General features: G+C 38.9%; 1 protein-coding gene and 1 pseudogene across 2 annotated transcripts; both read right to left on the bottom strand.

The window, feature by feature from the left end:
- Positions 1–315: 315 nt before the first annotated feature.
- On the bottom strand, positions 316–7,731 carry LOC110744422 (biotin carboxylase 1, chloroplastic). 2 transcript variants are annotated; one of them, XM_021944392.2, is made up of 16 exons: positions 6,891–7,730; positions 6,594–6,655; positions 5,835–6,160; positions 4,897–5,038; positions 4,398–4,496; positions 4,214–4,270; positions 3,410–3,481; positions 3,058–3,147; positions 2,876–2,935; positions 2,445–2,630; positions 2,262–2,354; positions 2,098–2,179; positions 1,813–1,919; positions 1,617–1,692; positions 1,145–1,254; positions 316–588 (listed from the first exon to the last, which is right to left on the bottom strand). In XM_021944392.2, exons 2-16 carry the CDS (start codon positions 6,636–6,638, stop codon positions 532–534), a joined length of 1,602 nt encoding a protein of 533 aa, XP_021800084.1. In that variant the 5' UTR covers positions 6,639–6,655; positions 6,891–7,730; the 3' UTR covers positions 316–531. The 2 variants fall into 2 exon arrangements, with proteins under 2 accessions (XP_021800084.1, XP_088107969.1); XM_088251843.1 differs by lacking the exon at positions 316–588 and having other exon boundaries at positions 1,118–1,254; positions 6,891–7,731.
- Positions 7,732–9,052: 1,321 nt separating this feature from the next.
- On the bottom strand, positions 9,053–12,196 carry LOC148294912 (uncharacterized; annotated as a pseudogene).
- Between the last annotated feature and the right edge of the window lie 618 nt (positions 12,197–12,814).

The following is a 12,814-nucleotide window of genomic DNA, read 5'->3' as shown; positions in this document are numbered from 1 at the left end:
GAGAGATAACAGTCGGGCAGTTAGCTGACCAACCAATAGGGAGAAAGCCACAGCAAAGATATTTTGTGGAAGAAAAAGCAACAGTAAAAGCAGCAAGGCGGTGCGGTGGGAAACAACATGAAGAAAAGGTTTTAGCTACTGTAGTAACAACATTGTTTTAGTTTTTGCTGGGCTTTTGCCCTTTTTTTTTGTGATATAAAATATACGTATTCTAATTAATATAGATAGTTTGCAAAACCTCATAATCATTTCTACATGAAGGTCCCGTTTGGTTCACGGCACGGATTTGAGAGGCTGTATAGTGAGCAATACGGGTTTGTAAACAGTACACCCAGTTGAAACAGAAGAACATATCAAAATTTCAAATGGAATTCTCACATGAAATGCAAGGCATGTCAATGTTACTAGTGCTATAGAAGTAACAACATTAGCACAAATTAAATAACTAAAATACAAAAAAGTGAATGATTTGCCGCTTTTTAAATGTGGCGGGTGAATTGACCAGACGGTAGCGACTCGAGCTCCATCCATCTAAGGAGATGCACCAGCTAGTTCTTTGGCAGGGGCTGCAGGCACCAAATGTTGGGGCTGTAGGCACATAAATAATACGGCATTACTAAAAAGTAACAAAATTTGTTATTTCTTAAAAATATAAATTGGGCAAGTAAAATCTCCACTTCATCTAATCATACTAAGTTATAGACTAAAAAGAAATACAATTTATTCAGAATGAGTCAGGTGACATAATAAGGGCTCGTTTGGGAGTGCATTTAGAAATTTTCAAAGAAAGAAGTGCTTTTACCCATTTGGAAGCGCTTTTGGCAGTTCCAAAAGCACTCCCAAACAGGCCCTAAATGCCAAAAGCAAAGATAATTACTTTCCAGGACTTACATACTGGATGTAGAGCTCAGTGTTAAATAACTTACGAAGATCAAAAGTTATTTGACTGATAATACCTTTAAAACCCTAATCACCTAATTAGAGTTTGAAGCCTGTTTCTAGTTGACTTACTTCACACCAAAAAAAAAATAAAAATTGTAAACACCTTAGCCCCAGTCGCCTGTCCATAACCACCAGAATAACCCAAATGAAAAATCAAAACCTCACCATCAAAATTATGTTCAGGGTTAGACTAGCTTCTTACCGCTGCGAGCTCCTCTTCATGCTTTGGAATAAAAGCAGTATCAACCTTGCCATTTTTGAAATCCTCTATATCAAGGATAAGTTTATGATATTCAATAGTTGTGGGAACCCCTGTGGAATAAAGGGAATAACTAAATTAACAGCCATGAATAGAGAGAGAATATTTATCTAGCTAACTACATTCACAGCCATGAATAAAGAAAAAAATTGTAGATTTACAATATGAATTGAACCGACCCAAAACTGTAAACAAAAAATGAAACAAATACAACTCAACCCCACTAATATAACAAAGAACAACTAAACAGAAAGAACCCTGGGCCTACAGACCTTTCTAATATCATCCTCCACTAAACGGCCTAGCCCCTCTGTTCTATTGACAACACTTTCAATTGGCTCACACAAAGTACAAATATGCTGACACAAATAGTAAGTAAAACAGAAGGACTTCAACAATTAAATTCATTACTTACCTGTTATAATAGTGTCATCAAGAGCCCTCTTCATTCGTTCAATAGCCTTTTCTCTTGTTGGTGCCCAAACAATAAGCTACATTAAGAGAGAAAAATTGCCAAGGTAATCAGAACAAGAAACCTAGAATCTATAATTTTATACTGTACATATGTATATGGGAAACCATGGTTATCAACGGTTTATTGGTCCACAAACCTTTCCAAGAAGGGAGTCATAGTTTGGAGGAACCACATAATCAGGATAAACATGACTATCCATTCTAACAAAGGGACCTCCAGATGGTAAGTAGGCAGTTATTCTTCCTGTAAAAAAGGCAGACGATTACGTATACTGAAAACGACCGTAATAAAATCCATGGAAACCTTGACTGCTGAACTAACTCAAAACCTATCATCAGGGTTTGGCTGCACCCCATAAAACCAATACAAGATAACAGAAAAGACCAACCGAGGGAACCAGAACATAGCTATGTACACATACCTGGCCCAGGTCGGAATCCTTTAAAAGCATCTTCTGCATTGATACGACATTCAATTGAATGTCCTCTGAGCACTATCTCATCCTGTAGATGGAGCCACCTCCGTCAGACATTGAATAGGAAGCGTCATATGTGTTTCTAAAACTACCCTACTACAATTAATTACCTGTGTGTATCGAAGTTTTTCTCCCATAGCTACACGAATTTGTTCTTCAATCAAGTCAACAGAGGAAATCATCTCTGTCACAGGATGCTCAACCTGTGGTTCCATTGGGAAAAAAAGTAATTTAACATAACTAAGCAAAAAAATTTGTGCAAAAAAAAGCCATCCTCAAAAGATTATTTTAACCTGAATACGAGTGTTCATTTCCATGAAGTAAAAGGAACCTCTTTCATCCAAAAGGAATTCAACAGTTCCAACACCAATGTAACCAATTGATGCTGCTGCAGCAACTGCTGCATCACCCATAGCTTTACGCAACTCCGGGGTCAATGCAGGGGAGGGTGCTTCTTCCAGCAGCTTTTGGTTCCTTCTCTGAGATGGTCGAATTCAACACATGAAAAATCAATATGGCAGGAGTCATTGGGTTTTGCATTTCAAGGAAAAAATAGAGGATAAATGGATGATACATCCTAATGTTACAAAGAGTCAGTTATATGGTAAGGTTATGACCACTTTTGCTTGCCTTAAAGAAATCAGACCTAAGATGTTTAAGAAGTTATAACTAGAAGAAAATAACTTAACAGAGATTCATGCAAGCAATAAGGCCACTAAAGTACCTGGATACTGCAATCCCGCTCTCCAAAGTGAACAACATTACCATATTTATCTGCAAGAACCTGTATACAATAGATGAATCAAGGGGTTGCAGGCAGGCATCAAACGTCAAATTGAATACTAATGTCTAATTATAAAGAATAATATTAGAACAATTTTACAGGAACTTTTATAAGCACATTACCTGAAATTCAATGTGTCTAGGATTTTGGATGTACTTTTCCAAATAAACTCCATCATTTCCAAAAGCAGCTGCAGCCTCACTCTTTGCTTGCTGCAAACAATTAAAGTGAGGCAGAAAATTAAGATAATGGAAGCAACAATGTAATACAAATATATAACATTCATTTGTAGATAACAAGACCGACTAAACTCAGAACACAACAGTTCAAAGTTGTAGTCTTAAACTTATTTAACATAAAACTTAAAAATATAACTCCAAAGATGATTTACGAAATACTTTCACAGAAGACAAACAAAAAATGAAGGCATCAAAGCAACAAAATAGGAAGATAATGCATTATTAGGTGTAGTACCTGTAACAACTTCACAAACTCTTCAGGTTCTTTAGCAAGACGCATGCCACGTCCTCCACCTCCTGCCGTTGCCTTAAATAAAAAATATGCTTATCACTTCATGGAAACAAATCATATAACAGATAAAATACTATATCAGCTCTGTTAACACAGAGTTAGAAGGAAAATATCAATGAAAGGCCAGAATCCTAAAATAACCATTCATCTCATAAGTATAGTTCATCGAAGACTTAAAAAGTTCAAGTTCGATTCATTAAAGTAGATAAATACAATAGTGGGAAATAAGTTCGTTTAGATTTTTTCTGGAAAACAATGAAGTGACCTTATCCAGAGATCAGAGGTAACAGTTCGAATTCTCTACAGGTACTAAGAATTAAGCCGCCAACTGAAGTCTTTCTTAGCAACTCCATGCATTATTCAAACTCAAAATTTAAAACCCATAAAAAATATCTTCCAGCTTCATTGAGTTAGTAAATTGCCCTAGTCTAGCACTATAGCCAGGTAACTGGGTAGGCTTCTGTCTTTCCTAGTCAAACAGTTACAAATCTCGAGCGGCTATCCCACATAAATAGGCATGTATTCCTCTAAATTAACCTCATTGTAAAATTGATAGTCAATAAATGTCTATAAATCAATAGGTTTTATTGATTAAACAAATTCAATTTTTTACATTAGAAGTACGTCTAACTTCTGTTTTTAAATTTTCAGAGTTGAAATGAGAGGGTATGCACTGCAAATTCTAAGGCACATCAAGGTGCAATGAATTTTAATTATCATGAGATATATTAATACATGGCACTTTACCTTGATCATAACAGGAAAACCAATCTCATCTGCAAGCCTGATTCCTTCCTCTGTGTTCTGTTGACAGAAAAATAAAAAATAAAAAAAATAAAAAAAGTTGACAACAATTAACACAAACCAATTCATATAACCACCTAGACCTGGAGGTGTTGAAATGTATAATAACTGAGGGTAAAGTAGAGACCTGTAGTAATCCATCACTTCCTGGTACAGTTGGAACACCTGCTTTCTTCATTGTGTCTCTGGCAGTCGCTTTATCACCCATAACACGGATGCTGTCGGGCTGTAACCCAAATAGCAAACAATTTGTCCCACATCAGTACATCAAATAACTGATGAGTAACTAAAGAGTCATGTGCTTATATCTCCATGAACTAAACTTATCAATCACTATTCACTGTAAGAAAAAGAATATTTAGAGAGAGACAAAGGCAAATAAAGCACATCTCAAGAAATAAAAAATAAAAAATTGTTTTAGGCTAGGAAAAGAACAATAAATATCTTCTGAGTTGAACATTTTATTCATTACTAATCACTAAATTGCTAGATAATACGTCATTCCGAATTTACATGAAATTTTGAAAGACTCTATGTAAGTTATCAGGGTTACATCTAAAATTTGAATGAAGAGAAAAAAGTCAAAACCTTCCTAGCTTGAAGTTTTTTTTATTTCAAGTACTTACCTTAGGCCCAATAAAGTTGATTCCGTGCTCTCTGCACATTTCAACAAATGATGCATTCTCAGCAAGGAAACCATATCCCGGATGCAGCATTGTACATTTCCGACTGATAGCAGCAGATAAAACATTTGGAACAACTAAGTACCTGTAGAAAGACAGATCAAAATGCACAATTCAACCATTGTCATCTGTAACAGAAACTGAGACAAAGGAAAAAAAAAAACAAACTTATCGTGATACAAAGATAAAGAATGTAGTGCACAGATAATGGTGCAAAGCAGGCTGGCATGAGAATGGCAAGATTAAAGTGGTCATGAAAGGGGCAATATCCAATGTCGTGCCATTCCAAGCATGCATGGACATTCACATTCACGTCGGTCCAGGTCGACATATCTGGCATGAGCACGAAAAGGACCAATGCCAGGTATGAGCCATTTAAAACCATTGGCTTATTATTACTATAGTCTTTGTTTTCACTTTCTTTATTTCAAATGTCTTTATGAAAAAATGATTATCTATTAATGATGTTCTTCTGTATTTTACTTTCATCCTTAATTCTTTTCGGAAGAGAGAAAACAATTCATGGTAATCTTACTAGCTACATCTTAGTAATTAAGATTAACTTTATAATAAATTGTAACCAAGCAAGAAGAAAAAAAACAATCACAGGCACTGCACAAATCCAGTTAAGGCATGACATGAATAAATATATCACGGTTCCTTTAGGTTTCCTAAATCATGAACTTTAATGGTATGCAGAAAGAAAAGTAGTCCTTTGTGATGGTTTAAATGGCCTTCTCTCTCTCTCTCTCTTTCTCTTTCTCCACATGAGCTCCATGTTAAACTATTCCAGTTTTCCATTTAACCAACAAAATAATAAGGGGATAGGGGTTTAAGGTGAAAGAACAACAAAACAAAAAATTAACTAATCAACCACTTACGACTGACTGCTTGCTGCTTCACCAATACAAACTGATTCATCAGCCAATTTCACATGAAGTGCGTCCTTGTCTATTGTTGAGTAAACAGCCACACAAGGTATTCCCATTTCATGGGCAGTTCGAATAACGCGAACAGCAATTTCTCCTCTATTTGCCACCAGAATTTTTTCAGCACGACATGTAGCATGGAGAGCTCCCCCATGCTTCCTGGATTTGAAAGTAACTTGAGCACCCTGAGCTCTCTGCCTTAAAAAGTTGACTTTATTTCCCACCATAAAGCTACATTGGGAACTCCGGATCTCTCTAGTTCTCCCAAAAAATAAGCCCTTCCATTGACATAAGAAAAACAAGAACAAATGTGAAAGAATAAATAAACGTCAAAACAGGTCTGGAGTGGAGATCATAATTGAATGGAGGATTCTGAAGACAATATAACAAGCAGACCTCATTGGTTTTGTAAATGCTATTTATCTAGGAATTCCAATATTTTACTTTTCCGTAATCAGTTAGGATCTTTCACTTATCATCTGTTTGGCTGCATTGAATAAAGCATTAGAGTTTTGAGCTTTTCTACAAAACTGAAGATATAAAAGGTAATTATCTACCAAGCCACACATCCTTCGGTCCATACAAAAATAAAAAGCAACCCAATTCAGTACCTAAGAAATTAAACTAACACAACCCAATTCCAACTAATCAGAACACAACCCAAGACTCAATTCAAAAATACAATAAATACAGGGTGACAGAGGTACTTACAGGAGTTGGAGTAACAACCTTGCAAATGGGCATTGTGGCATCCATTTTGAAAACAAAGAGACCTAAGTAAGTAAACCCAGTTACACCAAAGAAACAAAAACCAACATTAGCACCACTACCATTGCAGAAGAATAACAAAAGAAAAGTAAAATTAGTTGGAAATGGTAAAACCATTTCGAACAAAAAACACAGTAGAGTGTATCAGCCAAAAAATCACAACCCAAAAGAAATGGGATGTTGCTGCCATTCTAAAACGATTCAAAGATTAAAACTTTTGATACTGGGACTTGGAAATACCTTTCTCAATTGTCTCAGAACAGGATCTGAATGAATGAATGAAGAAGAAGGAAAGTGTTTTTGGACCCCAAGAGCTGTGGAGCGAGAAAGCAGAAAGGGAGAGAAAAAGAGTGTGGGCAATGAGAAGAAGAAGGTGGGAAGGTCCGAGGGAAGATATCAAGAGTTGAGTTTGTCGATGGAAACGAGGGGAGTTGCTGATTGAAACCTCCGCCCAAATGGAGAAAAATTTTCCTAGCACGGGAATATCAAAGTCAGCATCCACGTCAGTATCCCCGGGCAATTAACTCCTGACAGCTGTCAAACACTTTTCACTTCTAAATTGTCTTTTTAACCCCTGCTCCATCGTCCTTGTTCACCTCTGCAACTCAAAGTCCTCTTCTTCTCTCTCATCTCTCCCTCTATTTCTCTCTTTTCTCATCGACTCTCTCTCTCTCTCTCTCTCTTCTAACCGAGTCTTCCTTTCATCACTACCTCTCTTCCCTGCAACTAAAATCCCCTTTCTTCTATCTCACTCAAAATATTTTTTTTCACATCTGCTCCATCTGTGTTCCCTTTGCAACTTAAACCCCCATTCTTCTCTCTCATATCTCTATTTTCTCACTAACTCTCCTTTTCTTTCTCTCTCCCAACTCTCTGTTGAGCAAATTTTAGAGTACACAACTCTAAGATAGACTTGTTGGAGACAAAACAAGTAAACAATTTACTTGTATTAGACTCACAAAATATTACAACAAACAACTCTCAAAGGAAAGACTAACTCTTACAAACACTCTTTCTCACTTCACTCACACTTCTCACAATGACTCCTTAGCTCTATAGCTCACTCTTCTAGTTGACACACACTTTACTTCTTGATTCTTACAAAGCATGGCTTTATGCCTATTTATAGTTGTTCTAGCCGACATAGCTCTCCATTCCACTGCCTTTGCTACATAATTCTTTTACTTTCTAGACTATTCTCCATTCCTAGCCGACATAGCCTATGTAACTTTCTAGAATCAACTACATTAATCTATTACAATACTAGTTACTAGGTCGGTGGAACTTCCTTCACTTTTCCAGATTTTTCTATAGTTATCTAGCTCAAATGTTGACTTCCTTTTCTAGGCTTTATTTCCTTTTATACTTCTAGAACTTTGTAGAGATTGCTCCTCAAAATAGGTTGAGCTGGGGTTGATACTTTAACACTCCCCCTCAACACCAGCTCACATCCTTCGCATCACATTGAGCTGATGACGAAATCTTTCCAACTTGCTGGTACTCAGACCTTTTGTGAACAAGTCCGCAATTTGATCATCTGTATTGATATGTCTCATCTCAATCTCTTCTTGCAGAACCTTCTCTCTAATAAAATGGTAGTGTATCTCCACATGTTTGGTTCTTGCATGAAAGACTGGATTTTCCGCCAAACGAACTGCTGATTGATTGTCACAGTATAACGGCACTGAATAATCTACCAGTTGATGTAGATCATTCATCAGCTGTGTTAGCCACGTGATCTCTTGAGCTGCCATTGCTGCTGCCCTGTACTCAGCTTCCGTGGTTGACAAAGATACCGTCGGCTATCTCTTACTGCACCAAGAAATTGTTCCTGAACCAAGCTTAAACACGTACCCGGTAGTTGATCGACGAGTATCATGATCTCCCGCATAGTCAGCGTCACAATAACCAACTAGCTTACAGTCTTCTCCCTTCTTGTACAAGAGGCCATAGTCAATTGTACTCTTCACATACCTCAGTATTCGTCGTACTGCGTCCAAATGAGACTTCTTTGGATTTTGCATGTATCGACTCATCACACCAACTGCATACGAAATGTCAGGCCGAGTCAATGTCAAGTAGATTAGACTACCCACCAATTGTCGATACATCGTTGTGTCTTCCAAGTCTTTGCCTTCATATGTGCACATCTTGACATTGGGCTCCATCGGCGTTGAGATTGGCTTGCATTCAAGCATCCCAAACTTTTGCAACAAATCTTTTGCATATTTCTGTTGACATAGAAATATCCCTTCTTGTGTGCGATCAACCTCTAGCCCAAGAAAGTGCTTGAGTTGTCCCAGTTCTTTCATTTGAAAGCGAACTGACAAATTTTCCTTTGTTTGGTGAATTTCTTCTTTGTCATCACCAGTGATGATTAGATCATCCACGTATACCAGCACAATAGCTAATTTTCCTCCATTAGCTTTGACAAATAAACTAGGATCTGCATGGGTCACTGAATAACCACTTCGAGAGAGAAATTCTGCAATCTTACCGTACCATGCTCTTGGCGCTTGCTTCAATCCGTAAAGTGCCTTTTTCAGCTTGCACACATACTCGGGATGGACTTCGTTCTCAAATCCCATTGGTTGAGTCATGTAGATTTCCCGATCTAACTCCCCATGCAGAAATGCATTCTTCACATCCATCTGGTACAGGTTCCAATCTTTGTTGGCCGCAAGTGCAAGTAGGACTCGTACGGTCACAAGCTTTGCCACTGGACTAAACGTTTCATCATAATCTAGTCCGTATTGCTGAGAGAAACCTCGAGCCACCAACCGAGCCTTGTACCTCTCGACCGACCCATCAGGACGACGCTTTATCTTATACACCCATTTGCAGGATATGGGTTTCACATCTCTTGGCTTTGGCACCAGATCCCAAGTCTGATTTTGCTCTAGCGCAGTGATTTCTTCTCCCATAGCTTTAACCCATTCGGAACTCTGTGATGCTTCTTCAAATGTTTCAGGTTCAACTATGTCTTCTGCTATGGCTGCGTTGGCGTATTTGGGATTTTGCTTCCGTACTCTTGTTGACCTTCTGGGTTGTGACTGTGGAGTCGGTATTTCTACTTCACTGGGTCTAACTTCTTCTAGTGTTTGTTGATGTACACCAGTTTGCCAAGGATTTTGAGTAACTTCTTGCTCGTCATCGTCATCGTCAGGCAAATCTTCATGCTCATTTGAACTCGATCGGATTGGAACAATTTGCTCCCCCAACTTTTGTTGCAGCTTATCTTCAATTTCTCTCGAGTCTGGTAACACCTCCTTTTCTGGGGACCACCAAGATGATGCTTCATCGAACACCACATCTCGTGATGTGTAGCACCTTCCATTTGTAGGGTCACAACACTTCCACCCTTTTCTCTGGTTGTCGTATCCCACAAAGATACATCTGATTGCCTTCTTGTCAAACTTGCTACGTAGATGACTTGGAACAAATACGTAGCACACACAACCGAATACTCGAAAGTAACTGACTGTAGGTTTCATATCCCACAGTTTCTCAAATGGTGAAATAAATTCTAACCTTGGTTGAGGAAGTTTGTTGATCACATGGGCTGCAGTTCTCATGGCTTCAGCCCAAAACCTTCCAGGCACATTCTTGGCATGCAGCATGCTTCGACATATCTCTGCAAGATGCCGGTTCTTTCTCTCTACTACTCCATTCTGTTGTGGCGTGTTGGCACATGTGAATTGATGACGTATGCGAGACTCTCGTAGATACTGGCAGAATTCATTCGAGGTATATTCTCCTCCATTATCTGTGCGTAGACAAATAATCTTCTTTCCCACTTCTCCTTCAACTATTTCTCTAAACTCTTTAAACTTTGAAAATGTGTCGGATTTTTCTTTCATAAAGAAAACCCACACATACCTGGAGAAGTCATCAATGAACGTCACCATGTATCGCATCCCGCTAATCGATGGTTGCTTAACAGGCCCGAACACATCAGAATGGATTAACTCTAGCGGTGCTTTTGCTTTGAACTTGGATTCCTCATATGGTAGTTGATGCGCTTTACCATATTGACATCCTGCACAGACCGTATCTGTTCTCACATCAAGCTGAGGCAGACCCTTGAGCATTGACTTCTTCATCATCACGCTTAGCTTGTGATAGCTAACGTGGCCCAATCTCATGTGCCATAAATTTGCTGTCTCGTTCTTTCTTGTCTTGTCTACATATGCAGACTCTGCTGACATTACGTAGACTGACTCTAGTCGTCGTCCCTCCATTGTCGGCATCCCTGAGATCTTGAGGTCTCGATACACCTTCACATCTCTTGGACTGAATAGGACATAGTGGCCTGATGATGTCAGTTGTGCTACTGAAAGCAGATTCTTCTTCATGCCTGGAACATGGTAGACATCTTGAAGTGGCATCTGGTTAGAATTGTATCGTGGTGCTACTACTGTCTTACCGATGTGGGTTATCGGTAATCTTGAGTTGTTGGCAGTCACCACCACACGATTGCCTTTGTACTCAGTCAGGTTCTGCAGCTTCTCCTTATCACCTGTCATGTGATTTGAGCAGCCTGAGTCGATAATCCAATCATTCTTGTAGTCAATCCTTTCAGGTGACATCACAGTGAGAGCTATCTCCTCTTCCTCTATAGCAAGAGATGCTTCCGCGTCCCAATCATCCTCACTTTTCTCCTTTGAGTTGGAAGTAGCAGTATTACTCTCAGGGGGCCTTTTGTTGGACCAACAATCTTTCGCCATGTGGCCCTTCTTTCCGCAGTTGTAGCATTTACCTTCGAATCTTTTAGTATTCTTGGATTGACCACGGTTGCCGTGAAACCTTGAAGCTCCCCCTGGCCGAGAACTTCCTTCTCCTTGATGACCTTTCGCCTTGTCACCATCTCTTTTAGATCCACTACCAAAGTGCTGCTTGAAGTTGCCTTTACTTTTGTTGGTGTAGAGCGCTTCCTCCTCACCTTTTAACGAGACCCCTCCCATTTGCTTAGCCATAGCTTCTTGATCGGCAAGCAAATTTTCAAACTCAACAAGTGATGGTTGAGTAGGCCACCCTTGTACAGCGGCAACGAAGCCTCGGTATTCGGGTCTCAGACCATGGATAATTATCCTTTTTATCCTAGATTCCACAATAGCAGCATTAGGATCTAAATCAGAAATTTCACGGCATATGGACTTTACCTTGTGGAAGTACTGAGCAATCGTCATGTCACGTTGTGCAACGGATAGCAGCTCGTTCTCAAGAAGTTGTAGTCTTGTGTCATTCCTTTTTGAAAAGAGTGTTGCAAAGGTGTCCCATGCTTCCTTTGGTGTTTTGGCTTTCCTTATGTGCTCCAACATTTCTTCTTCAATTGTTGTCTTCAGGGCAAACATGGCTTTACCTGCTTTGATCTTCCACTTACGCAAAGCGTCGCTATTGTCTTCTCGTGGTTGTGCAACATCGTTGCCCCCGACGACATCCCAAAGATCTTGACCTTGCAGATAAGACTCCATGCATGTCGCCCACGTGTTGTAATTTTTGTTGTTGAGCTTCGTGATTCCTCCAACTACGTGAAGATCACCCATCGTGTCGGCAGAATTTCGGCAGTACCGAACAAGCTTGAACTAAATATGCAAACTTGTAGAGACAAATGCTTCACGACTCAAAGAAGCTCCCGCAGAATCAGTCACTGACCGTCCCGCTCTGATACCAATTGTTGAGCAAATTTTAGAGTACACAACTCTAAGATAGACTTGTTGGAGACAAAACAAGTAAACAATTTACTTGTATTAGACTCACAAAATATTACAACAAACAACTCTCAAAGGAAAGACTAACTCTTACAAACACTCTTTCTCACTTCACTCACACTTCTCACAATGACTCCTTAGCTCTATAGCTCACTCTTCTAGTTGACACACACTTTACTTCTTGATTCTTACAAAGCATGGCTTTATGCCTATTTATAGTTGTTCTAGCCGACATAGCTCTCCATTCCACTGCCTTTGCTACATAATTCTTTTACTTTCTAGACTATTCTCCATTCCTAGCCGACATAGCCTATGTAACTTTCTAGAATCAACTACATTAATCTATTACAATACTAGTTACTAGGTCGGTGGAACTTCCTTCACTTTTCCAGATTTTTCTATAGTTATCTAGCTCAAATGTTGACTTCCTTTTCTAGGCTTTATTTCCTTTTA

The sequence above is a fragment of the Prunus avium genome, chromosome 4 (genome assembly GCF_965620075.1).
Source record: "Prunus avium chromosome 4, drPruAviu1.hap1.1, whole genome shotgun sequence".
Taxonomy (NCBI): domain Eukaryota; kingdom Viridiplantae; phylum Streptophyta; class Magnoliopsida; order Rosales; family Rosaceae; genus Prunus; species Prunus avium.
This window is presented reverse-complemented; position numbering and strand designations above follow the sequence as displayed.

Excerpts from the sequence above, each read along its gene's own strand:
- LOC110744422 (XM_021944392.2), bottom strand. The coding sequence starts at position 6,638 with ATGGATGCCACAATGCCCATTTGCAAGGTTGTTACTCCAACTCCT. Across the intron at positions 2,631-2,875 it reads AGCGGGATTGCAGTATCCAG|AGAAGGAACCAAAAGCTGCT; the intron begins GTACTTTAGTGG and ends CGACCATCTCAG. Across the intron at positions 1,920-2,097 it reads AGGATTCCGACCTGGGCCAG|GAAGAATAACTGCCTACTTA; the intron begins GTATGTGTACAT and ends CCTTTTTTACAG.